A 25,421-nucleotide genomic window follows, 5' to 3' on the forward strand; every position below is an offset into this window, starting at 1 on the left:
GGAACAAAAAATTGGTTTGAAAAGATCAAAATATCAATAGACCACTAGACAGATTAACCAGAAATAGAAGAGAATGGACTCAGATAAGCTTCAGAAGTGACAAAAGAGATATTACAACTGATACATCAGAAATACGAAATAACATCCATGAGTACTACACATATCTTTATGCACACAAACTAGAGAAACTAGAGGAAATGGATAAATACCTGGAAACATACAACCTCTCAAGGCTGAATCAGGAAGAAATAGAAATCTTGAACAGACCAGTAACTATCAGCAAGATTGAAGCAGTAATAAAAAAAAAAAAAAAATCTTAACAACAAAAAAAGACGCAGACCAGATGGATTCACAACCAAATGCTACCAGATCTATAAAGAACTGGTACCTATCCTACAGATATTATTCCATAACATTGAGATGGTGGGAATTCTCCCTAACTCATTCTAGGAAGGCAGTATCACCTTTATACCAAAGCCAGGAAAGGACAAAACAATAAAAAGAAAACTGTGGACCAATATCCCTTATGAACATTGACACAAAAATCTTCGACAGCACACTAGCAAACCAAATTTAACAGCACATCAAAATTATAATTCACCATGATGACATGGGTTTCATCCCAGGGATGCAAGGATGGTTTGATATATGCAGATCAATAGATGTGATTTACCACATATATAGAAGGAAAAACAAAGACCATATGATCATATCAATAGATGCAGGAAAAGCATTTAATAAAATCCAGTACCCTTTCATGATAAATACCCTCAACAAACTAAGCATAGAAGGAGCATACCTCAAAATTATAGCAGCCGTATATGACAGACCCAAAGCAAACATCATACTGAGTAGGGAAAAGTTGAAAGCATTACCCCTAAGAACTGGAACAAGACAAGAGTACCCACTGTTGCCACTTCTATAAGACATATCACTGGAAATCCTAGTCAGAGCAATCAGGCAAGAGAAAGAAATAAAGGGTGTCCTTATTGGGAAAGTGGAAATTGTACTATCCGTTTGCTGATGATATGATCCTGTATCTAGAAAACCCTGAAGACTCCACCAAAAGACTCCTGAAATTGATATCCTGAGTGAAGTCTCAGGTTACAAAATCAATGTGCACATATCAGTAGCATTTCTATGCACTGTTAACAGTCAAGCTGAGAGTCAAAGCAAGGACTCAATATCATTTACAATAGCTATGAAGAAAACAAAATACTTTGGAACATATTAATATGTAACCAGGGAGGTGAAAGTTCTCTATAAGGAAAACTACAACTCTGATGAAAGAATAATAGAAGGCACAAACAAATGGAAATTCATCCCTTGCTCTTGGATTGGTAAAATCAACATTGTTAAAATGTCTGTTCTACCCAAAGCAATCTACAGACTCAATGCAGTTCTCATCAAAATACCAACGTTTTAGGTACTTCACAGATCTAGAAAAAATAATCCTATGCTTCCTTTGGAACCACAAAAGGGCCTTAATAGCCAAAGCAACCTTGAGCAAAAAGAACAAATTTGGTGGCATCAGATTACCCAACTTCAAATTATACTACAAGGCTATAGTAACCAAAACAGCATAGTACTGGTATAAAAGTAGAGACTTAGACCAATGTACCAGAATAGAGAACACAGAAATAAAATCATATAGCTATGACCGACTAATCTTCTACAGAAAAGACAAAAACTTACACTAGAGAAAGGATTACCCTATTCAATAAATGGTGCTAGGAAAAATTGGATAGCCCCATGCAGAAGAAAGAAACAGGACTCGTATCTCTCACCATGTACAAAAATTAATTCAAGATAGATTAAATATATATATATGTATATATATGGCATGAAATTATAAAAAGTCTAGAAGAAAACATAGGAAAAAGTCTTCTAGACATCAGCCTAAGAATTTATGACTAAGACACCAAAGGCAAATACAGAACCAACAATAATAAGTGGACTTAATTAAATTAAAAAAGGTTCTGAATAGCAAAGGAAACATTAACGGAGTTAACGGACAACTTACCGAACGGGAGAAAATATTTGCAAAATACACATCTGACAAAGGACTAATTTCCTGAATCTACAAAGAAGTCAATTCAGCAAGAAGAAAAACAGACAACTCTGTCAAAAAGTGGGTAAAAGACATGAGCAGAATTTTTTTCAAAAGAAGATAGACAAGTGGCCAACAGACATATGAAAAAATGTTCAATATCCATAATCATGAGGGACATGCAAATTAAAACCACCATGAGATACCATCTTATTCCTGTTAGAATGGCCATTATTAAACACACACACACACACACACACAAAAAAAAAAAAAAAAAAAAAAAAAAACCCAAACCAAAACACAGTTCCTGGCAAGGATGCAGAGAAAAAGGTATGCTTATACACTGTTGATGAGACTGAAAATTATTAGTAGTACAACCTCTATGGAGAACAGTATGGAGATTCCTCAAAGAGCTAAAAGTAAACCTACCATTCAATCCAGCAATCCCACTACTGGGTATCTACCCAAAGGGACAGAAAGCATGTTTTTAAAGAAGACACCTCCACTGGAATGTTTGTCACAGCACAATACACAATTGCAAAGATGTGGAATCAACCTAAGTGCCCATCAATACATGAGTGGATAAAGAAACAATGGTGTTGAAAACCAACACAGAGGGGGCTGAAAAAATGGCAGATTAGGGGTGACCTCCTGGGTCTCTGCTCCCAGAGTAGGAGGTGAAGAACATGGATAACTACACGTGAGCAGATCGCTCTTCCACAGGATCAGCTTCGTGAATCTACAGAGAAGCAGCGCGGGAAATAATAAGGTGAATTGGAGAATTGACCACAAAGTCTGGAGAGCGTGAGATATATAATAGAGAACAGTATGTGGGATGGTCGAGCCCGGTGGCTGACCAGGGCAATATGATCTGACCCACAGGAGGACGACTCTTCCTCCACTGACCTCCACACCCAACGCAGGCAAGGAAGTGCCTAAAGTCAGTGCTAAGTAGTAGCACAGGCAGACAGGCTGTGTGGAGTAGAGACAGGACCGGGAAACATTTTGAACTCTCCAGTGCGCTGTTCTGGGTCTGCTCTGTGCAGGGAGTGACCGGTCCAAGTGGACACTTCCTGGCTCTGCAGGTGAGGGCTTGGAGACAGGCTTCTCACTTCAGGAGGCTGCCAGGACCAGAACAAGGGAAGTGAACACCAAAAAGGAGGCTAGGCCCTCGGAGAGCTCTGAAGATTTTCCTGGCTCAGGGTGGGACAGAGTACACTTCCCTCCCACTGAACAGTTGTGAGTCAGGGGGTTAGGGAAGCGGTGGGCTCCGCAAGCAGGTCTTAGAGACAGCGCGCCAAATCCTGTGCTGCTTGCTGCCTTGCAGTCCCCTACAGCGCTGGCTCTCTGTGGGTGGGCAGCCACCATTTTGGGAGTTCATAGCCTAAAATCGCCATGGCATGTTACCCAGGGAATGGACTCAGGCAACGCCCCTGCCCCGGCCAGGTAGAGCAGTTTCCGCTCTTGGGAGGAGGGGAGTAAAGAGAGTAGCCGCCTTCTCTCCCAACCCAGCTGCTGGCCGGTTCGAGTGGGCAGCTCAAACCCTGCCTTTGAAGGCGTAGAATAAGGAGAGAAGCTGCTTTCTTGGCTGAGTCGCCAGGCAAATCTCTGGCGTCTCCACATCCCACCTAGCTGCTTTCGGGACAAAGCTCACCTATACAAGGGCAGAGTAGCAAAGGTGACCATTCTGCAAGCCAAAACCCGCCGCGGGATTGCCAGCGCCACTTTCCTGCGACTCGGCTATTGTGGTGCTGCCCCCAAAGGGTTGGTCTCCACCCTAGAGGCTACTATTCGAGCTGTGAACCACGGTGGATAGCAACCAGCCCTTTGAATTGTCTCCGCCACTGGGCTACCTTACACTAGTGGGACAGAGCATATTCCTAAAAGGGTATAGTAGCGATGGAGGCTGCTTTTTGAGCTGAAACCCATGGTCACCTCTTTGCTGCGACTTGGTTGCCTGTTTCTCCTCCCAAAGTGACAAACTGCACCCTGGGAAGAGCAGATAGGCAAGGAAGGCTGCTTTCAGGGCTGAGACCCACGGTGGGGGGCTGAGAGCCTTTGGCTGCAACCAGGCCACTAGTGTTTCATGCTGCAGAGACTGACCCTGCCTCCAGAGGAGGTGGAGTAGCAAGGTAAGCCCCTTTCAGGTCTGGGTCTCTCAGTGGCCTTGGGCAGGGCTTCTCCAGCAGCCCCGAGGCGTGTACTTCATACCATTTAGACAAACCCTGTGCTTGGATGGGTGGAGTAACGAGAGTAACCACTTCCTGTGCTGAGACACCTGGAGGCCCCAGGAAGTGCCCTTCCCCAAGTCTGGCAGGTGATCTTCCCCTGTGATAAGGCATATCCCACCTTTAGAGGAAGGGAGAAATGAGAAAAGACATTTTCCAGGCTGGGTCTTGTGGAAGTCTCAACCAATGCCCCTGCCCCAGCTCACCAGGACAGACTCAGCCCTTGAAGGCAGGGAGAAAGGTGAAAAGTCGCTTTCCCTGTGTGACTAGCTTGAATCTGTGGGACCTTGGAACTAAGAAAAAGGAGACAGATTGCTGTCTTGATACAGTGGGTTGGTTTTGATCATCTGATAAGATCTTAGCACAAGGGCTTACCCTTGGCGCCCAGGCTGTTGCCATCTTAGGGGCTTCTGGTCCAGGAAGGAAAATCTTGACCAGAGTCCTTAGCTATTTCACCAATTGAAACCCTCCCATCAAGAGCTGCCTCATAAGGGTGGCGAAAGAGTCTTGAATAACATATTAGCAGCTCTCCCCTAGCTGTAGGACAAGCAACATCTGAAGAATACACTGTCAGCCTCGAGGGCACATGTTGCTCTTCTCACCCCACCTAAAGTGGTAACAGGGCTCAAATAACCCTTGGGTGTGGCAGAGTATTCCCCAAAGATTGAGGCACCTGTATTTCCAATTTGGGGGGTTAGAGCTCAATACAAAGTTATTGGTAGACCTTGGTAACCGAGTCCTCCACACAAACTACTAGCAACAGAACAGAGGGTAACTTCATAGCCCAACACAGTGTCTTCCACCTCAAACTAGTGGTCGGCAGCGGAGTCACATACACAGGAGTGATCCAAGTCCTGGGAATCTAAGCAAGGGATCCAAGCTCACTAATCTCCATAAGTAGAAGGAGAAGACAACAGGTCAGAGATAACCCAACAGACCAAAGCTCCTCTAAGACAATACAGGGCCAGAGCGCATCTCCCCAGCATTGTCAAGGAACATCCCTTTGGAGTTCCAGAATTAAGCCTATAAGCCATTCCCAACACCCCCAGTCCTCGACAAAGTAGCCTGAGAGAAAGAATCAACAAAAGAACACAGGAAACATGAAAGATCAGAGAGAAAAGTCACCTCCAAAAGAAAATATTCAATCTCCATCAGTTGATACCAACTTTCATGATACGATTAATCTGACAGAGGAAGAATTCCGAATATGGATTGTAAAAAAAAAAAAAAAAAACCTAAATGGAATTGAAGAGAAAATAGAATCCTAACATAAAGAAACCACAAGATCAATTCAGGAAATGAATGAAAAATTCTCTAAAGAAATTAAAATACTACAGAAAAACCAAACAGAAATCTTGGCAATGAAGGAAGCATTCCAGGAACTACAAAACACAGTAGAAAGCCTCAAAAATAGAATGGATCATGCAGAGGAAAGAATCTCAGAGCTTGAAGATAATGCCTTTGTGCTAAACAAAGTGGATGAAGAAAAAGAACACAGAATCAAGAGATAAGACCAAAACATACAAGAAATGCGGGATTATGTAAAGAAGCCAAATATTAGAATCATTGGCATTCCAGAAGGAGAAGAAGAAAATTCACAAGGACTGGAAAACTTATTTCATGGAATTCTGGAGGAAAATATGCCTGGCCTGGCCAGAAATCTTGATATCCAGATACAAGAAGCACACAGAACTCCTGGGAGACTCAATATGAAAAGGCAGTCACCACATCATATAGTTATTATGCTGACCAAAGTAAACATGAAAGAAGCAATTCCCCGAACAGTGAGACGAAAGCAACAAATAAACTACAAAGGAAAGCCTATCAGGCTAACTGCAGATTTCTCAACTGAAACTTTACAAGCCAGAAGGGATTGGGTGCCTATCCTTAATCTTCTAAAACAGGAAAATGCCCAACCCAGAATTCTTCATCTGTCAAAATTAAGTTTCACCTATGAAGGAGAGATAAAGTCCTTCCCAGGCAAGCAATCACTGATGGAATTTGCAAAGAGCAGACCAGCCATACAGGAAGTACTCAGATCTGCATTACACACCGAACAGCACAATAGATACTCTTCAAAGTAAAATCATTGAAGAGTCCAAGTGTAGAACTGGTACTTCATGATGGCTCAAGGAGTAAAACAAAACAGGATTTCCCCCAACAATATGAATGGAAATCTACCTCAAATTTCAATCCTGTCAATAAATGTGAATGGCTTAAACTGCCCTCTGAAGAGACACAGACTGGCAGAGTGGATAAAAATCCACAAGCCTAGTATCTGCTGTCTACAGGAAACACATCTAACCCACAAAGATGCCTTCCAGCTGAAAGTCAAAGGCTGGAAAACTATCATCCAGGCAAATGGAAGTCAAAAGAAAGCAGGAGTAGCTATACTATTTTAAGATAACATAAGCTTTAAAATAGCAAAAGTAAAAAAGGACAAAGGTGGCCACTATATAATGGTGAAAGGGAAGATCCAGCAAGAAGAATTAACAATTCTTAATATTTATGCCCCCAACTCAGGAGCACCCAGTTACATAAAACAAACCTTATCAGATCTAAATAGCGTGATAAACAATAATGCCATAATAGCAGGGGATGTCAACACCCCACTGAATGAACTGGACAGATCTTCCAAATAGAAAATAAGAAAAGAAATAATGGACTTAAATAGAACTCTAGAACAAAAGGGTCTGGCAGATCTCTACAGAACATTCCACCCAAATAAATTCTTCTCATCAGCCCATGGAACGTTCTCCAAAGTTGATCACATATTAGGCCACAATCAGACCTCAACAAATTCAAAAAAATAGAAATTATTTCGTGTATCTTCTCTGATCATAGTGGTATAAAAATAGAGTTCAACTCCGACAGAAATACTCGCCACCTCAAAAAGACATGGAAATTAAACAATCTATTGTTGAATAACTTTTGGGTCAAAGATGAAACACAGAAGGAAATCAAGAGTTTCTTCAAACTAAATGATAGCAGAGACACAAGTTATCAAAATCTGTGGGATACAGCAAAAGCATACCTGAGAGGAAAACTAATAGCAGTAAATGCTCACATCCAAAAAACAGAATGATCAGAAATTGACAATCTAATATCCAGTCTCAAGTAATTGGAAAAGGAAGATCAAACCAACTCCATACCTAGTAGAAGAAAATAAATAACTAAGATCAAAGCAGAACTAAACGAAATTGAGAACCAGAGAATTATATGGAAGATCAACAAAACCAAAAGCTGGTTTTTCGAAAAGCTAAACAAAACTTACAGCCCTCTTGCCAGATTGACAAGAAATCAAAGGGAAAGGACACTATTAAACTCAATTAGAAATGAAAAAGGAGAGGTCACAACAGATACCGCAGAAATACAAAACATTATTTTTGACTGCTATAAAAATCTATATTCCTCAAAACTACATAATGAGGAGGAAACGGACAAATTCCTGGAAACATACAACCTCCCTAAGTTCACCCAGGAGGTTACAGAATATCTGAATAGACCAATCTCAAGCTCGGAAATTGGAGCAGCAATTAAAAACCTCCCAAAACGAAAAAGTCCTGGACCAGATGGCTACAGTTCTGTTTGACCAAACATACAAAGAAGAACTCATACCTATTCTACAGAAATTATTCCACAACATTGAGAAAGATGGTACCCTTCCTAACTCATTCTATGAAGCCAATATCACTTTGATACCAAAGCCAGGAAAGGACACAACAGAAAAAAAAAAAAAGAAAAAGAAAACTACAGACCAAGATCCCTTATGAATATAGATGCAAAAATCCTCAACAAAATTTCAGCAAATCGAATCCAGTACCACATCAAAAAAATAGTTCACTATGACCAGGTGGGCTTTATTCCAGGGATGCAAGGCTAGTTCAACATTCGCAAATCTATTAATGCAATTCACCTCATAAATAAAAGCAAGAAAAAAGACAATACAATTCTCTCAATAGATGCAGAAAAAGCATTTGACAAAGTCCAGCACACTTTTATGATAAAAACTCTGAACAAAATAGGCATGGAAGGGTCATACCTTAAAATTATCAAATCCATTTATGACAAACCCACGACCACTATCATATTGAATGGGGAAAAATTGAAAGCATTCCCACTTAGAACCGGAACCAGACAAGGTTGCCCACTATCTCCTCTTCTATTCAACATGGTGCGGGAAGTCCTTGCTAGAGGAATTAGACAAGAAAGGGGAATCAAGGGCATCCAGATGGGGACAGATGAGATCAAACTCTCGCTCTTTGCCGTTGATGTGATATTATATGTAAAAAACCCCAAGGACTCAACCAAGGGACTCCTAGAATTGATAAATGAATTCAGTAAAGTCTTAGGATACAAAATGAATACACACAAATCAGAAGCATTCATATACGCCAATAACAGTCAAGCCAAATCTCAAATCAAAAACGCAATACCTTTTACAATAGCCTCAAAGAAAATTAAATATCTAGGTATATATTTAATGAAAGATCTGAGAGACGTATACAGGGAGAACGACAAGACACTAAGACAAGAAACCATAGAAGATGTTAACAGATGGAAAAATCTACCTTGCTCATGGATTGGTAGAATTGATACCATTAAAATGTCCATATTACCTAAAGTGATCTACAGAATTAATGCAATCCCTATCAAAGTACCATCATCATTCTTTACAGATCTAGAAAAAAATAGTTCTACACTTTGTATGGAACCAGAGAAGAACTCGCATAGCCAAAGCAATCTTAAGTAAAAAGAACAAACTAGGAGGTATCAGTCTACCAGACTTCAAGTTGTACTACAAGGCTATAGTAACTAAAATAGCATGGCACTGGCACAAGAGCAGAGATATAGACCTTTGGGACAGGACTGAGAATCCAGAGATGAAACCATCCACATAAAGTAATCAAATCTTTGACAAAGCAGACAAAAATATACACGGGGAAAAGAATCTCCTTTCAATAAATGGTGCTGGGAAAACTGGATAGCTACATGCAGAAGATTGAAACTGGATCCCCATCTCTCACCTCACGACATAAAGGCAAACCATTTCTACACTGTATTGTTATGTGTGATGAAAAATGGATCCTTTCTGACAATCACAAACATTTTACACAATGTCTCAATACAGATTAAGTGCTGAAACACAGTCCAAAACTGAATATTCATCATGAAAAGCTAATGGTGTCTGTTTGGTGGTCCAGTGCTGGTATTATCCACTACAGTTTCATGAAACCTGGTCAATCGATTACAGCAGATGTCTACTGCAACCAATTGGATGAAATTATGAGGATGCTTGCTATTAAGCAGCCTTGATTGGTCAATAGAGACAGGCCAATCTTCTTTCAAGACAATGCTTGGCCGGGCGCGGTGGCTCATGCCTATAATCCTAGCACTCTGAGAGGCCGAGGCGGGCAGATCGTTTCAGCTCAGGAGTTCGAGACCAGCCTGAGCAAGAGCGAGACCTGTCTCTACAAAAAGAAAAAAAAGAAATTAGCTGGAAAATTAAAAATATATATAGAAAAAATTAGCCGGGCATAGTGGCGCATGCCTGTAGTCCCAGCTACTCAGAAGGCTGAGGTAGTAGGATTGCTTGAACGCAGGAGTTTGAGGTTGCTTTGAGCTAGGCTGATGGCATGGCACTCTAGCCCAGGCAACAGAGTGAGACTCTGTCTCTTCCCCCCCAAAAAAGACAATGCTCATCCATATGTCATATAAACAACGCTGCTCAAGCTACAGCAGTTCGACTTGTAAACTCTTAGTCAGCCACCGTATTCACCAGACCTCGCTCCAACTGACTACCACTTTGAGGCTTTGGACCACCTCTTGCAAGGAGAATACTCAGTTCTCAACAAGCTGTGGAAATTGCCTTTTGCAATTTCATGACCACTAACTCTCCGGGCTTCTTGGCTACTTGCATACACAAGCTACTGTTAAGATGGCAAAACCGTGTTGATCGTTTTATTACATACTTTGATTGATTACACTGCTTCTTGTTTGAGATATAATAAACTACACTTTTGATTCAGAATCAGACATTGCACATTTAATGACCTAAATAGCACATGGTCCGCAACTTAAGATGGTTTGACTTATGGTTTTCAACTTCATAGTGGTGTGAAGGTGATATGGGTTCAGAATGCTCCTTGAGTTACAATGGGCTTATGTCTGGATAAACCCATTGTAAGTTGAATGCGTATATTCAACTTAGATATTTTCAACTTACAGTAGGCTTATGGGGATGTAACCCCATTGTAAGTCTAGGAGTATCTGTATAAATAAGTTCCATAACTTCAATTTTTACAGATATTTTGTGGCTTTCAGTGTTCTCAGTTGATTCTTATAACTGAGATTTAAAATAGATAGAGCAGATATTATTACCATTTACAGATGAGGGACTACAGAGCTGACCCTAGTAAGCAGAATAAATCAACCCAAGTGGGAACTAGTTTGCCCCCTTTTTTGGTTTTCAGTCATCAATGCAAACTTTCAGAAACCTAAATATTCTGCCATTATCTTCCAATGTGTACAACATTTCGATGTATTTAGTTCACCTTAGTGACGTTTTGACATTTACATTATTGTTACTGTTAGCCTTATTTCAAAGTATGCTAATATTTGGCTTGGTTTTTAGTGACCCCGGGTTATTCATTGCATGACAAGTGTACATCAAGCTGCTCTTCCAGGTCTCTGCATATATGTTTTAACAAATCTACAACTAAATGCTTTGTGGAATTTCAGGGTGATCTTTTCACCAAACTGGTCTGTCTACCAGCAAATACAGCAAATGTTTGAACAGGTGGATGTTGTATTATTACATAAAAATGAACAAATTTAGGATTTAAAAATTCTCTACTTTTCTTTAGACTTATTTTCTGAAGGTTAGTTCCACAGTCCTCTGAAACTGTTGTAATTGAGTATACTATATTGCTAATAGGTTGTCAGCAGTTCTTTCTTAATTGTCACGTGGTTTCTTCCTCCTAAACAAATGAAGTGTCAAATGCATGGAGCAGTAATGTATTTGACAGTTCAATTTGTAATTTATCAGTATATTTTTCCAGTGTACAGCATTGTTTTCCCCCTGGATTAAAAAGATGATCACATATTATAGAGGTCAGAGCATACTATTCTGGTTGTGATTGAGCCATCATTCATTTTCTGTTTATAACCAATTATGAGGTTGCAAAAAATAAATAAAACCTAAATCATAGTCATCCTTGCCTCAGATTCATACTTGTCTTTAAATGTGGAAAGAATAATGCTCCCTATCTAGAAGTTATTCAATGTTGATTTCATAGTAGTAACTTTCTTTTTACAGATCACCTTAACATTTCATAACTACATATGAGTTTACTAGAACTACCCTAATAAAGTACCACAGATTGGGTGGCTTAAACAATGGAAATTTATTTTCCCACAATTTTGGAATCTATAAATTTGAGATCAAGGTGTTGGCAGGGTTTGTTTTCCTGCGGCTTCTCTCCTTAGCTGATGCATGGCTCTTTTCTCTCCTCACATGATCTTTCCTCTGTGTGTGTATGTGTTCTTCTAATTTCCTCTTCTTTTGAGGATGCCAGTCATATTGGATTAGGGCCCACCTATATGACCTTAATTCCTTAAAGGCCCTATCCCCAAATATGGTGTTATTCTGAGGTACTGGGTGTTAAAACTTTAACATTATTAATTTTGGGGGGGGGCACAATTTATCCCATAGTGTACTTATATCTTTTTGTTTCTTTAAAGGCTATGATGTTTCTGACAAATTCTCTGTCCTCAAGTTCACATTTTATTTCTGTATCCCCACTGTATAGCAGAGTGCCTCATGTGGAATATGTACTTAATGAATGTTATTGATTTGTTGAGTGAGTAAATAATTAAAAAGTATGTATATATGAGAAAATAAGGTTATATAGCACAATTTTATTAGACGAGGATAGGGAAATATTTTCAAAGATGATTAACTCCTTGGAAAAAAAAACAAATGGATTGCTGATAAGTACATTATCACCTTATTTCAAGCTAGATTACTGCTACTCTTAAGCTTTTATTAATAGAATGGTGCAGAACCTGGAGAAAGTGAGGTGGAAAATATTCAACATTTCTAATCATCAAGGAAATGCAAATCATAACCACAGTGAGATATCACTTAACTCCAATGAGAATGTCTTTTATCAAAAAGTTCCCAAACAACAAATGTTGATGTGGATGTGGAGGGTTAGGAACACTTATACACTGCTGGTGGGACTGCAAACTAGAACAACCCCTGTGGAAAGTAATATGGAGATACCTCAAAGAGCTAAAAGTATAAATACCATTTGATCCAGCAATCCCACTACTGGGTATCTACCCAAAGGAAAAAAAAAGACATTCTGTAAAAAAGATATCTGCACTCGAATGCTTATAGCAGCACAATTCACAATTGCAAAGATGTGGAAACAACCCAAGTACCCATCAATACATGAGTGGATGAATAAAATGTGGTATATATCCACACACACACACATATACATACGCACACATACATGCATACAATGGAGTACTACTCAGTCATAAAAAATGATGAACTATCTATTGTATTATCCTGGATGGAGCTGGAGTCTATTCTTCTAAGTGAACTATCACAAGAATGGAAAACCAAATACCAAATGTGCTCACCCTTGAATTGGTACTAATTGATCAACACTAATGTGCACATATGGGAAGTAACATTCATCAGGTGTTGGGCAGGTGGAGGGGGGAGGAGGGGATGGGTAAATCCACACTTAACAGATGCAGTGCTCACTGTCTGGGGGATAGGCATGCTTTTCAGGTGGTGCAAAGGAAATTTAACCAAAGCATTTGTACCCCTGTAATATTCTGAAATAAAAAAATTAAAAAATTACATGTACATAAAAAGCAAGTGAGGTCGAGGGAGGGTTGCAGTTGGAAAAAAAAGAACATTGTGGGAATAAGTATCAATAAACATAGCCTTGGAAAGGCTGACAAACGTTAGGCAATAGACAAGAATGGGGCAGAGAGCAGATGAAAGAAGAAAGACCGATATTGAAAATGGTGACAGAGGAGTATATCAGATTCTTTGGCAGTAAAAAGGAGCTAGTGGCATGAAAATGATAAACTACCACTGCAGTGTGTGTGTGTGTGTGTGTGTGTGTGTGTATTTGCATGTATATCTATATATATCTATATATTATAGCTATAAATTTTAGGAGCAACAAAATAGTATTTTTTATTCCTGGCCATGTATCAGAATCATTTGGTGATATTTAAAAAATACACATGTCTGAGCCACACTGTGTTCTACTTACTGGACCACAGTCTCTGAAGGTATGGCCCAAACAAGTATATTAAATAAATATTTCTTCTATGGGTGATTCTTATGTGTAGCCAAGGCATTATAAACTATTGTCTACTTAAAGACAAACTAGCCATAATTTCGTGGTATAATATGGAGTAGTTGTTTGCCTAGGAACATAGGTTTATTAAGAAAGACAAATGGCCAAGCATTAATATCAGCATTTAAAACAAATACAGATTTGGGAGTCATTATGCCTTTTATTTTTGTTGAGTACAACACAACGTAATAAAAATACTGGCCGGGCGCGGTGGCTCACGCCTGTAATCCTAGCACTCTGGGAGGCCGAGGTGGGCGGATCGTTTGAGCTCAGGAGTTCGAGACCAGCCTGAGCAAGAGCGAGACCCCATCTCTACTTAAAATAGAAAGAAATTATATGGACAGCTAAAAATATATATAGAAAAAATTAGCCGGGCATGGTGGTGCATGCCTGTAGTCCCAGCTACTCGGGAGGCTGAGACAGGAGGATCGCTTGAGCCCAGGAATTTGAGGTTGCTGTGAGCTAGGCTGACGCCACGGCACTCACTCTAGCCTGGGCAACAGAGTGAGACTCTGTCTCAAAAAAAAAAAAATACTAACCATGAGTAATCTAGAAAAATGTTTATTTGTATTCCTCACATTCTAAGGGAAAAATGCTTATTGATAAAATGTAGAAATAATATCACAATGTTATATTTAAAATTCACATAATTGCATTAGTCTGAATCTTTTATTTTCTTATTTCATCTTTATATAGTAAAAAATGTGGGCATATTTTTTTGTTTTCTTAAAAGATACTTAAAAATAATTTAGAGATTTCTTGTGAGTTAATTTTACTTTTAAAAATCTTTTTATTGTATATATTTAAGGTGGACAGCATGATATTTTGATTATATACAGTGACATGATTACTATAGTCAAGAAAATTAGCATATTCATCATCTCGTATGATTACCCTTTTTCTCTGATAAGAACTTTCTTTTTCAAAATGTTTTTTTTTTCTGTTTTTATGAAATTGAGAGATTTCTTTGGCTTTCTGCTCTTATAAGATCAAACAAGTATTTTGCTAAACATTAGGAATACAGAGATGAATGTGGTAATACCTGCATTCAAGAAACTCACAGTCCATTGGGGAAGAGTTTTTAGGACACAATGTAACAGTATTATTTGGTGGCTGTCTACTGGGAAAAGTGATCTTTCTCATCTAGTAGCATTTTCATGTTAGGGTTCTGCTGCTAGAAATTGAAAGGCATTCTGCCTTTTAAAAGAACGGCCATGTATGGATTTTAATAAAGGGAAAAAGGGGCATTGGGCAAAGATTTTTATTTGGAAGACTTGCTTAGGTTTAGTGAAACTAGAGTACAGTTGTTTCCTAGCTCAGAACACTTTTTAAAAACCTGATGTCATTATGATCCATGCTTATCATGATGATCTTAAACATGTCAGGGACCTAATGTGCTTCTTAACCATGAAAATAGTTTATTGTGTTAAATATAGAATCACAGACCTTGAGGGGACCTTAGAAACCCATATAACAACCCTTTTGTCATGTGATAAAACGGAAGTAGAGAGTAGTTTGTGATTTGCCCAAGGCTGCTTAGCTTATGTACGGCAGAGCTAGGAACAAAACTTAAAGTCTATTGACTTTAAGATTCTATTTATTTGTCCTCTAGTATTCTTCCCACTGTAGAAAACGTCCAAAAAGTATGTTTTTGTTATATTCTATGCTTTGAAAACCTATAATACATTCATAATGTGTGGTGAAAACTCAGTTAACCATAAACCGTAATATTAAGTAGAGCATACAATCTTTTGTTGCTTTTGGTATACATATATTACAAAGGTACATACAGATAAACCATACTTTAATATGATCCCTAAATATCAGTTACAAAGCACGTATATTAATATTTACATTTAAAAAGGTTCTTGACTTTTTAAAAAAGGCCCTTTTCAAATGGGAAAATTCATTCTCATAGCAGATTAATTTATTTTAATTTAATTTAATTCTTATGTTTAAAAACATGACTATTTAAAAGGATCTGGTGAAATACTATTTTGATGTATAAGAAACATCCACTGACATACTTTCAGAGCTGATTATTCTTTATTTCTGATTGATTTTAGTAGTGCTTCCTAATACCTAAAACTAAAATTTCTCTGCCTAGATACTCTCTCTCGAGAATGTATATCTGACTACTTGTGTGACAGGGATGTTATTTTATCCACCATGAAGCCTAGCTTATTTGGGACTGTACTTTTGTCCACTTTGGCCTGAGTCACCATTGATTAATCAATTGAAAGGTGAATTGATTGCGAACATTGTTGCCATCCAGAACAAAATCAATATGGTATGATGGAAAGCTACCATGACTTCCAGACATTGTGATTAACTACTCATGTGAACTTAAACTCTATGGGTCTTAGTTTTCTTTTTTATATAGTCAGAGGATTGGATAAGGTATCCCTTCTAGCTCTATTATTATGTGATATGCAATACATCTGAGGTTTTTTTCATCCTCGTTACCGTGATTTGTTTGGGATTAGAATTATAACTCAATTGAGTATAGTCATCACAACTGAGTAGAGTACTGCATCAAAAAGCAGAAATACTCCCTAGGTGGCTTCCTTTCATCCTGATACAGGTGTTAGGAAATCTGGCCTATAATTTATATACAAACCTTAAGTAAAATCAGGGCCATGGCCTGGAAACATTTGCTTGGGTTCTGCAGATTTTATTTGTCTATGCCAGTTTCTTTTTCACTGATGTGGCTTGTTGAACATTTAAATATTTAAAAGGGTATAGTGAAATACTATTTATTAATTTATTTTTTCCAAGAATATCACAATTTTTGTTACAGAAAAACTCATTTCATATTAGGACAGATTTTTATTTTTTTATTTTATTTGAGTTATAAAATTAATAATTTTTACTGTTTCTTTTGTTTATTTAAGCATATTATGGGGGTATAAAAGTTCAGGTTACATATATTGCCCTTGCCCCCACACCCAAGTGAGAGCTTCAAGCGTGTCCATCCCACAGATGGTGTGCATCATACTCATTATGTATGTATACACCCCTCCCCTCCCCACCCCATCTGCCCGACACTGAATTAATGTTATTTCTAAATGTGCTCTTAGGTGATTAGCAGTGAAACCAATTTGATGGTGAGTACATATGGTGCTCATTTTTCCACTATTGGGATACTTCACTTAGTAGAATGGGTCCCAGGTCTATCCAGGATAATACAAGAGGTGCTATATCACCATAATTTATTATACCTAAGTAGTACTCCATGGTATATATATACTATAATTTATTAATCCATTCATGTCTTTTTAGGCACTTGGGTTGCTTCCGCATCTTTGCTATCGTGAGTTGTGCTGATATAAACATTCAAGTGCAGATGTCTTTTTCACAGAATGTCTTTTGTTCTTTGGGGTAGATGCCCAATGATTGGATTGTTGGATCAAATGATAGGCCTACTTGTATCTGTTTAAGGTATCTCCATATTGATTTACACAGCAGTTGCACTAGTTTGCAGTCCCACCAGAAGTGTATGAGTGTTCCTATCTCTCTGCATCCACACCAAAATTTATTGTTATGGGACGTTTTGATAAAGGCCATTCTCACTGGAGATAAGTGATATCTCATTGTGGTTTTGATTTTCATTTCCCTGATGATTAGGGATACTGAGCATTTTTTCATGTTTATTGGCCATTCTGTCTTCTTTTGAAAAACTTCTGTTCATGTTCTCTGCCCACTTTTTGATAGGGTTGTTTGATTTTTTCTTGCTGATTTTCCTGAGTTCTAAATAGATTGTAGTTATCAGCCCTTTATTGGATGTGTACCATGCAAAAATTTTTTCCCATTCTGTAGGTCATCTGTTTGCTCTCATGACAGTTTCTTTTGCTGGGCAGAAGCTTTTTAATTTGGTCAGGTCTCATTTATTTATTTTTGTTGTTTCTGTGACTGCCTTTGGGGTCTTCTTCATAAATTCTTTGCCTAGGCCAATGCCTATGAGAGCATTCCCACATTTTCTTCTAGAATTTTGATAGTTTCACACCTTAGGCTTAAATCTGTTATCCACCGTGATTTCATTTTTGTGAGAGGTGAAAAGTGTGGGTCTTGTTTCAGTCTTCTACATGTGGCTATCCAGTTTTCCCAGCACCATTTACTGAATAAAGATTCTTTTCCCCAGTGCATGTTTCTGTTGCTTTGTCAAAGATTAGATGGCTATATGAGGATGGTTTTATATTTGGGTTCTCAGTTCTGTTCCACTGGTCTGTGTCTCTGTACTTGTGCCAATACCAAGCTGTTTTAATAACCATAGCCTTGTAGTATAGTGTGAAGTCTGATAAATTAATACCTCCCATTTTGTTCTTATTGCCTGGGATGGTTTTTCCTAAATGGGGTCTTCTCTGGTTCCATACGAAGTGCAAAATTATTTTTTCTGTATCTGTGAAAAATGTTGTTGGTATTTTAATAAGGATTGCATTGAATCTGTAGATCACTTTGAGTAGCATAGACATTTTAAAAATGTTGATTCTTCCGATCCACAAGCATGGTATGATTTTCCACCTGTTTACGTGATCTGCAATTTCCTTCCTTAGTGTTTCATAGTTCTCCCCGTAGAGGTCTTTTACCTCCTTAGTTAAATGTATCCCTAGGTACTGTGTTTTCTTTGTTGCTGTTGTGTAGGGTACTGAGTCTTTGATTTGGTTCTCAGTTTGACTGTCATTGGCGTATATCAATGCCTCTGATGTGTGTATTGATTTTATATCCTGAGACTTACTGAATTCATTGATCAATTCCAGGAGTCTCTTGGTTGAATTCTTGGGGTTTTCTAGATATAATATCATATCATCAACAAAGAGTGAGGTTTTGATCTCTTGTATCCCCACTTGGATGCCCTTAATTCTGCTCTCATGTCTAATTGCTTTCACAAGGACTTCCAACACTGTGTTGAGTAGAAATGGAGAAAGTGGGCAACCTTGTCTGGTTCCAGTTCTAAGTGGAAATTTTTTCAATTTTTCCCCATTCAGTATGATGTTGGCTGTGGGTTTGTCATATAGGGGTTGTATCATTTTTAGGTACGTCCTGTCTATTCCTATTTTGTTATGCATTGTTATCGTATAAGGGTGTTAAATTTTGTCAAATGCTTTGTCTGCATCTATTGAGAGGATCATATGGTCTTTGTTTTTGCTTCTATTTATGTGGTGAATTACATTTATAGATTTGTGTATGTTGAACCATCCCTGTATATCAGGGATGAAGCCCACTTGGTCGTGATGGATTATTTTCTTGATAAGTGCCTGGATTGAGTTTGCTAGGATATTGTTGAGAATTTCTGCATCTACATTCATAAAGGATATTGGTCTGTAGTTTTCTTTTTTTATTGCGTCCCTTCCTGGTTTTGGTATCAGGGTTACGTTGGCATCATAAAATATGTTGGGGAGGATTCCATCATTCTCAATGTTGTAGAATATCTTTTGCAGGATAGGCACCAGTTCTTTGTAGGTGTAGTAAAATTTGGGTGTGAAACCGTCTGGTCCAGGACTTTTGTTTTTAGGAATGTTTTTTATTACTGTTTCAATTTTAGTTCTTGATATTAGTCTGTTCAGGAATTCTATTTCTTCCTTGTTGAGCCTGGGAAGGCTATGTGTTTCTAAAAATTTTTCCATTTCCTCCACGTTTTCCATTTTGTGTACATAAATGTTTTTGTAGAATTCATAGATAATATCTTTTATCTCCATGGCATCAGTTGTAATTTCTCCCTTCGTGTTCCTGATGGAGGTTATTAATGATTGTTCTTTACTGCTCTTTGTTAGTCTAGACAAAGGCATGTCAATTTTGTTTATCTTTTCAAAGAACAAACTGTTTGTTTTATTAATCATCTGTATAGTTTTCCTTTTGTCAATTTTATTTAGTTCTGATTTGATCTTATTAATTTCCCTTCATCTGCTGAGTTTGAGGTTGGTCTGTTCTTCTTTCTCTAGGTCTTTGAGATGATTCATTAGGTTGTTTATTTGTGAACTTTTTGCCTTTTGGATATAGGCATTTATGGAAATAAACTTTCCTCTCAGGACTGCTTTAGCTGTGTCCCAGAGATTTTGATGGCTTGTATCTCCTTTGTCATTTAGTTCAAAGAGTGTTTTGATTTCCATCTTAATTTCCTCATTTATAAAATAATCGTTCAGGAGAAGGTTGTTTAGCTCCCATGACTTTGAGTAGAATTCAGAATTTCTGTTAGGTTTTATATACACTTTTATTCCACTGTGATCTGAGAAGATGCATGGTATAATTTCTGTTGTTTTTTTTTTAATTTTTAAGACATGCTTTGTGTCCTAGCATATGGTCAATCTTAGAGCATGCCCCATGAGCTGATGAGAAGAACATATAGTCAGTGGATTTTGGATAGAATGTCCTATAAATGTCAGTCAGGCCCATTTTTTTCTAGTGTTCTGCTGAAGTCCATTATTTCTTTGTTAGTTTTCTGTTTGCAGGATCTGTCCTGTGCTATCAGCGTGGTGTTGAAGTCTCCGGCTATTATGGTGTTGCTGTTTATCATTTGGTTTAGATCAAGTTGGGTTTGCTTTATCAATCTGGGTGCACCAAATTTGGGTTCATACATATTTAGAATTGTTATGTCTTCTTGTTGAACTATACCCTTCACCCTTATATAGTGACCATCTTTGTCTTTAATTACTTTTGTTGATTTAAAAACTAAGTTATCTGAAATCAAAACCGCCACACCAGCCTTCTTTTGGATTCTGTTTGCTTGAAATATCAATTTCCACCCCTTTATTTTCAGTCTACATGCATCATTGCAGGTTAGAAGTGTTTCCTGGAGACAGCAGATACTGACTTGTATTTATTTATCCATTGGGCCCGCCTGTGTCTCTTGAGTGGGAGTTCAAGCCATTCACATTTATTGAGATAACTGATAGGTAGGGCAGATTTTTATTCACCCTGTTGGGTAGAACTTCATTGCTATGTTTTCTCTCTTGAGCCATTGTGGTGTCTGGCCTTTGATCTTTAGCTTTTGAGTGCTTTTATGTTCATGAGTCTTTATTGTGCTGATCCGTGTGCAACTCTGTTTTGAATACTTCTTGGAGGGCTGGTCTTGTCTTGGTGAATTCCCTCAGTCTTTGTTTATCTGAGAATGTCTTAATTTCTCCTTTGTATACAAAACGTAGCTTAGCTGGGTACAAGATTCTAGGCTGGGCATTATTCTGTTTCAGAAGAGTGAGAATGGGGCCCCAGTCTCTTCTTGCTTGTAAGGTTTCAGTTGAGAAATGTGGCGTGATTTGGATGGGCTTTCCTTTGTGTGTTACTTGTTTCTTTCTCCTACAGCTCGAAGAAGGGCCTCTTTAGTGGAAATTTTGCTTAGTCTGATGACTGCATGACGTGGTACCTTCCTATTTGCAGTGAATCTCCCAGGAGTCATTTGGGCTTCTTGTACCTGTATATCTAGATTTTTAGCAAGGCCTGGGAAATTTTCCTCTATTGTATCTTCAAATAGCTTATCCAACCCTTGTGTTTTATCATCTTCACCCTAGGGATGCCCATAACTCTCAGGTTAGGCTTCTTCACATAATCCCATATTTCTTGCAGGCTTTTCTCTTTTGTTTTATTTCTCTGCTCTATCTCTGTGTCTGACTTATTTAATTGGAAGGTGTTATCTTCAACCTCTGAGATTGTTTCTTCTGTTTGATCTACCCTGCTCTTGAGGCTTTCCACTGTGTTTTGTAGTTCCCTGAATAGATTCTTCATTTACAGGAGTTTGGTTTGATTTTTCTTTAATATTTTTATTTCTTTAGTGAATTATTTTTGCAAGTCCTGGATATTTTTGTGGTTTCTTTGTGTTGGTTATCCATCTTTTCTTGCATAACATTGAATTTTCTTACAATCCATGTTTGAAATTCTTCTTTTGTCATTTTAGTGTTCTCAATTTGGTTAATGTCCATTGCTAGAGTGCTGGTGTTCCTCTTTGAGGGTGTATTTTCTGTTTTATTCTTCATACTTCCAGAGTTCTTTTGCTGAGTCCTTCCCATCTAGATCAGTTGTTGCTTCCCACCTTTCAGTTTTCATTTGGAAATTAATGGGTCTTGTGTAGGCTCCATTCCAATAGATGCTGTAGGAGCAAGGCAGTTTGCAGCTGCTGCCTAACAGCCTGGATGTGTGTGCTTCTATGCTTGCTTGATCTGTCAAATTGTAGAGCCACTAATGTGTTGTTCAGGGTTCCTCTAGCACAGTTGGTAGGCTGCTCCTCTTGGGAGGCGTTACTTGGGGAGCCTGTCTTGGCCTCTTGTCAGGGTTTTTGTTCCCTAGCTGGGGATCCCACTGTTGTCAGCCAATCAGAGGCAGGAGTTCAGCCCCAGGGTTTTGATCTGACCTGATGACCAAAACCAGTCTGATGAGTAAAATCACTGGGCTGTCAACTTTTGATCTGCGCCAAGTCCTCTGGGATTCACTGTAGTTGCAGAGCAAGCGTGTCTTTTCTTGTCTCTCCCTACCTCCAGTGGTGACACCTATGACTTTTAGCGCAAGAGATGCTGGCTAGGGGAGGGGGTGGTGCCACAGTCTGCCCAGTGCCCCAGCGCCTGCAAGTCCCGCGTGCGATAGTCTGCAAGTCCCTGGCGCTGGTCTCTCATGACTGGGGAATCACTTGAAGTTCACACATGGAAATGAGTCCGACCTGTTGACCATAGGTCGTGTAAGAGTGGAGCTTGTTGAGAGAGTCTCCGTGCTGGGGGAAGGGAGCTCCCCGACACTGTATCACACCGCAGTGGCAGGGTTGTGGACCCCCAAAATGGTGACTGCCAGCCCGCAGAGCGGTAGCACTGGGGGCTACTGTTCAGGGGTTGGCAGGTGCCAGGTCAGGGGGCTGAGTAATCAGGATGCCCCCTTGTCTCTTTTATGTTATGCTCCAACAATCTCATACCTGTTCAGCAGGAGCGAGCGCGCTCTCTCTCTCTCTCTCTCATCCACCCTGAGCAGGCCTATTAGCCTGCGGCGGTTTCCAGGTTAGAGTTCCCTATGTAGTGTTCAATTCCATTGATCTGGACCTGCTGAGTGGTAGAGGCAATTTACCTGTCTCCTAATTGCCTCCAGCGGCAGCCCAGACTAGTCCCTCCATTGCCCACTGCAGTCCTGGCACAGAGCTCAGGGAGTTCAAGATGGTTCACACTAATGTTTCCTCTCCACAGACCCCCACGTCTCCCGAGGTGATTTTGCACCAACTTCAGTCAGATCCCTGTCTGAGTGAGTGTGGAGGTCAGTGGAGAAGCAAGATATTCTGCTGTGGGACTGATCCCACCTCACTCACTGGTGAGGTAGGCACAGCCATCCCATGCTCTACTCTCTATTGATTGTCTTCACACTCTCCAGATTTTCGCCATCTTAGCTCCCGTTCCCCTTTTCTTTTTCCTGCTTTTTTGTGTCCCACACTGACTCTCCATCAATTCACAACACTGTTCTTTCGGGGGAGTGATCCACTCCTGTGTAGCAGACCAAGATCTACGCCTCCCTCTCTGGGAGCAGGAATCCAGGTTACCTCCACGCTGCCACTTTTTTCTCCCCTCATGAAATACTATTTAAAAGAGCTCTTGAGGCTCACATTTTTTCTCATGCCTGACAATTTACAAGGTTTGATCTTGACTGTTTCTGACTCTGCCTCATAAGTGACACTCAAATGAGGGTCTTGAGACTGTTAGTTATTAACACTTTCACTATATTGCTACCTAGTTGGAAAGAAAAGCTGAAAGATTTTATTTTACATGCCTTTATTTACATGACATTGTATGTTAGGGAAGGTAGTGTATCAGTATGTGTTATAAAACAGGGAGATGGGGATATTTGTAGCCCATAAAACTGTGCAAAATTGAGGGAGTTGGGTACTATATGATTTCTGGTTCTAAATGGAGCTAATCATAAGATGTTGGAACTGGATTTGAATATTGTTTGGATTTCCTTTTACAGGATGAAGGAGTTGTTAAAGAAATCCCTATTACTCATCATGTTAAGGAAGGATATGAGAAAGCAGATCCTGCACAGTTTGAGTTGCTCAAGGTTCTTGGTCAGGGATCATTTGGAAAGGTAATGAATATTTTTTCCACATTTTTTTTTCTCTTCTAAACCTTTAGGAAAAAGTGTATACATACATAGAAGTCCAAATGTGCCATTTCTAAACTTCTCAAAGGATGCACTCAAAGGTAATTCTTTTTATTTCTGTTATTTTATTCCAATTTCTTTATACTTCTCTGTAATAATCAAGGTTTTCCATTCTTATGAGCTTACTGATTTCTCTGGGGAAAAGTGTAGCATGTTCTTTATTAGCTACATAAATCAAGATAGTTTGATTTTTGTAAAACTGATTTTCCTTATCTTCCTGTTCTCATCCTGGTATGAACACAGCTTGCGCTCTCCTGGTGATTTCATCTATATTTCTTAGCTTTATGACAGAAGTCAGAATTTATGTCTTAATTCATGTATGAATTCATAGGTTCATCTATTATCTGTTAAAGCAAAATAGAACAAGGGTGTGTAAAGTGCAACAAAGTAGGCACTGGGTGATATATAGATTGTGTGAAACTCAAGGAGCTTAGATTTCAAGGAGAAAAGCAAAATTGTGAAAGGTTAACTCCTCATTATTAGTGTTGTTTATTAAGTGCTTAATAGCATATGGTTCGTGGAAGAGAAGCATGGAGGTCTGCTTCCCGATTTGTACACCTAACATCTAAGACATGAAAATTATTGCATATATACAGAAAGTTAACAGCCTTTAGGAAAATAGCAACAACCACAATTTATGGGGAGACAGAGAAAACTACTAATTTCAGAGTGGCTGAGGTTTAGTTTTAAAGGAGAAAAGTAAGGCAATTGAGCAGCAATTATTTTTAATGCTCTGGAACATTTTAAAAGAAAGACAATTATTAAGCACTCAGTGTGTACATGACAGTTGTACAATCAGTATCTGTGAATACAAAATAGACATTAATTGTCTTAAAGTGGCCTGATATCTATGCAGTATAGAATATAACATGAAATATATAGAAACATTTTCAGGACACAAAAAGAACAAACTAAGAAGGATTATGTAAAAATGATTTGATTCCTTTGCTTTGTTTAATCACAAGTGCTCTTTGAAACTATTAGAAGAAAACTTTGGGGAAACACTCTATTTCTTTGGTCTGGGCAAAGATTTTTTGAGTAAGACCTCAAAAGCACAAGAAAAAAAAAGCAAAAATGGACAAATGGGACTACATCAAGTTTAAAAAGCTTCTGCACAGCAAAGGAAATAATCAACAAAATGAAGAGACAACCTATAGAATGGGAGAAAATATGTGCAAAATATTCATCCAACAATGGATTAATAAGCAGAATATATAAGAAAGACAGACAACTCAGTAGCAAAAAGAAAAACAAATGGATTTTAAAAACCCACAAAAAATCTGATTTAAAAATGGACAAAAGATCTCTGAATATCTCTGGCCAGTATCATTTTCTTTAATACACATTATAATTAATCATTGACCCAACACAAAAATTACCTTAAAGCACCATAAACCAATTTTTTGGAAGAAAGTATCACATTTTTGTTTTTTTCATTTCCTATTATTTTATACTGCAATTTAACCCTGCTATGCAAAGTTTATGGTTGGTCATTATTTTGGACTAGCCTCCTATACTAGGCCCCAGCAGACTGGAACAAACCAAAATGAAGTCACTTGTGCTAAGTGCCACATAATCAAACTGAACTCTGAAATGGGTCAGTTCTCCTTATAAATAGGAGATTCACAGCAACCA

At 38.6% G+C, this 25,421-nt stretch overlaps 1 protein-coding gene across 3 annotated transcripts in view; it reads left to right on the forward strand.

Moving 5' to 3' along the window:
• The window catches only part of RPS6KA6 (ribosomal protein S6 kinase A6), a 152,392-nt gene that overhangs the window by 33,293 nt on the left and 93,678 nt on the right, over positions 1–25,421 (forward strand). For 2 of the 3 annotated variants that reach the window (XM_069464365.1, XM_069464366.1), the window contains exon 3: positions 23,595–23,711. The exons of the other annotated variant lie outside the window; for it this stretch is intronic. In XM_069464365.1, coding sequence (XP_069320466.1) covers positions 23,595–23,711 — 117 coding nt within the window. The remainder of the gene's footprint in view (positions 1–23,594; positions 23,712–25,421) is intronic. 3 annotated transcript variants of the gene reach the window in all.

Source organism: Eulemur rufifrons, chromosome 30, assembly GCF_041146395.1.
Source record: "Eulemur rufifrons isolate Redbay chromosome 30, OSU_ERuf_1, whole genome shotgun sequence".
In the NCBI taxonomy this organism is placed as follows: Eukaryota; Metazoa; Chordata; class Mammalia; order Primates; family Lemuridae; genus Eulemur; species Eulemur rufifrons.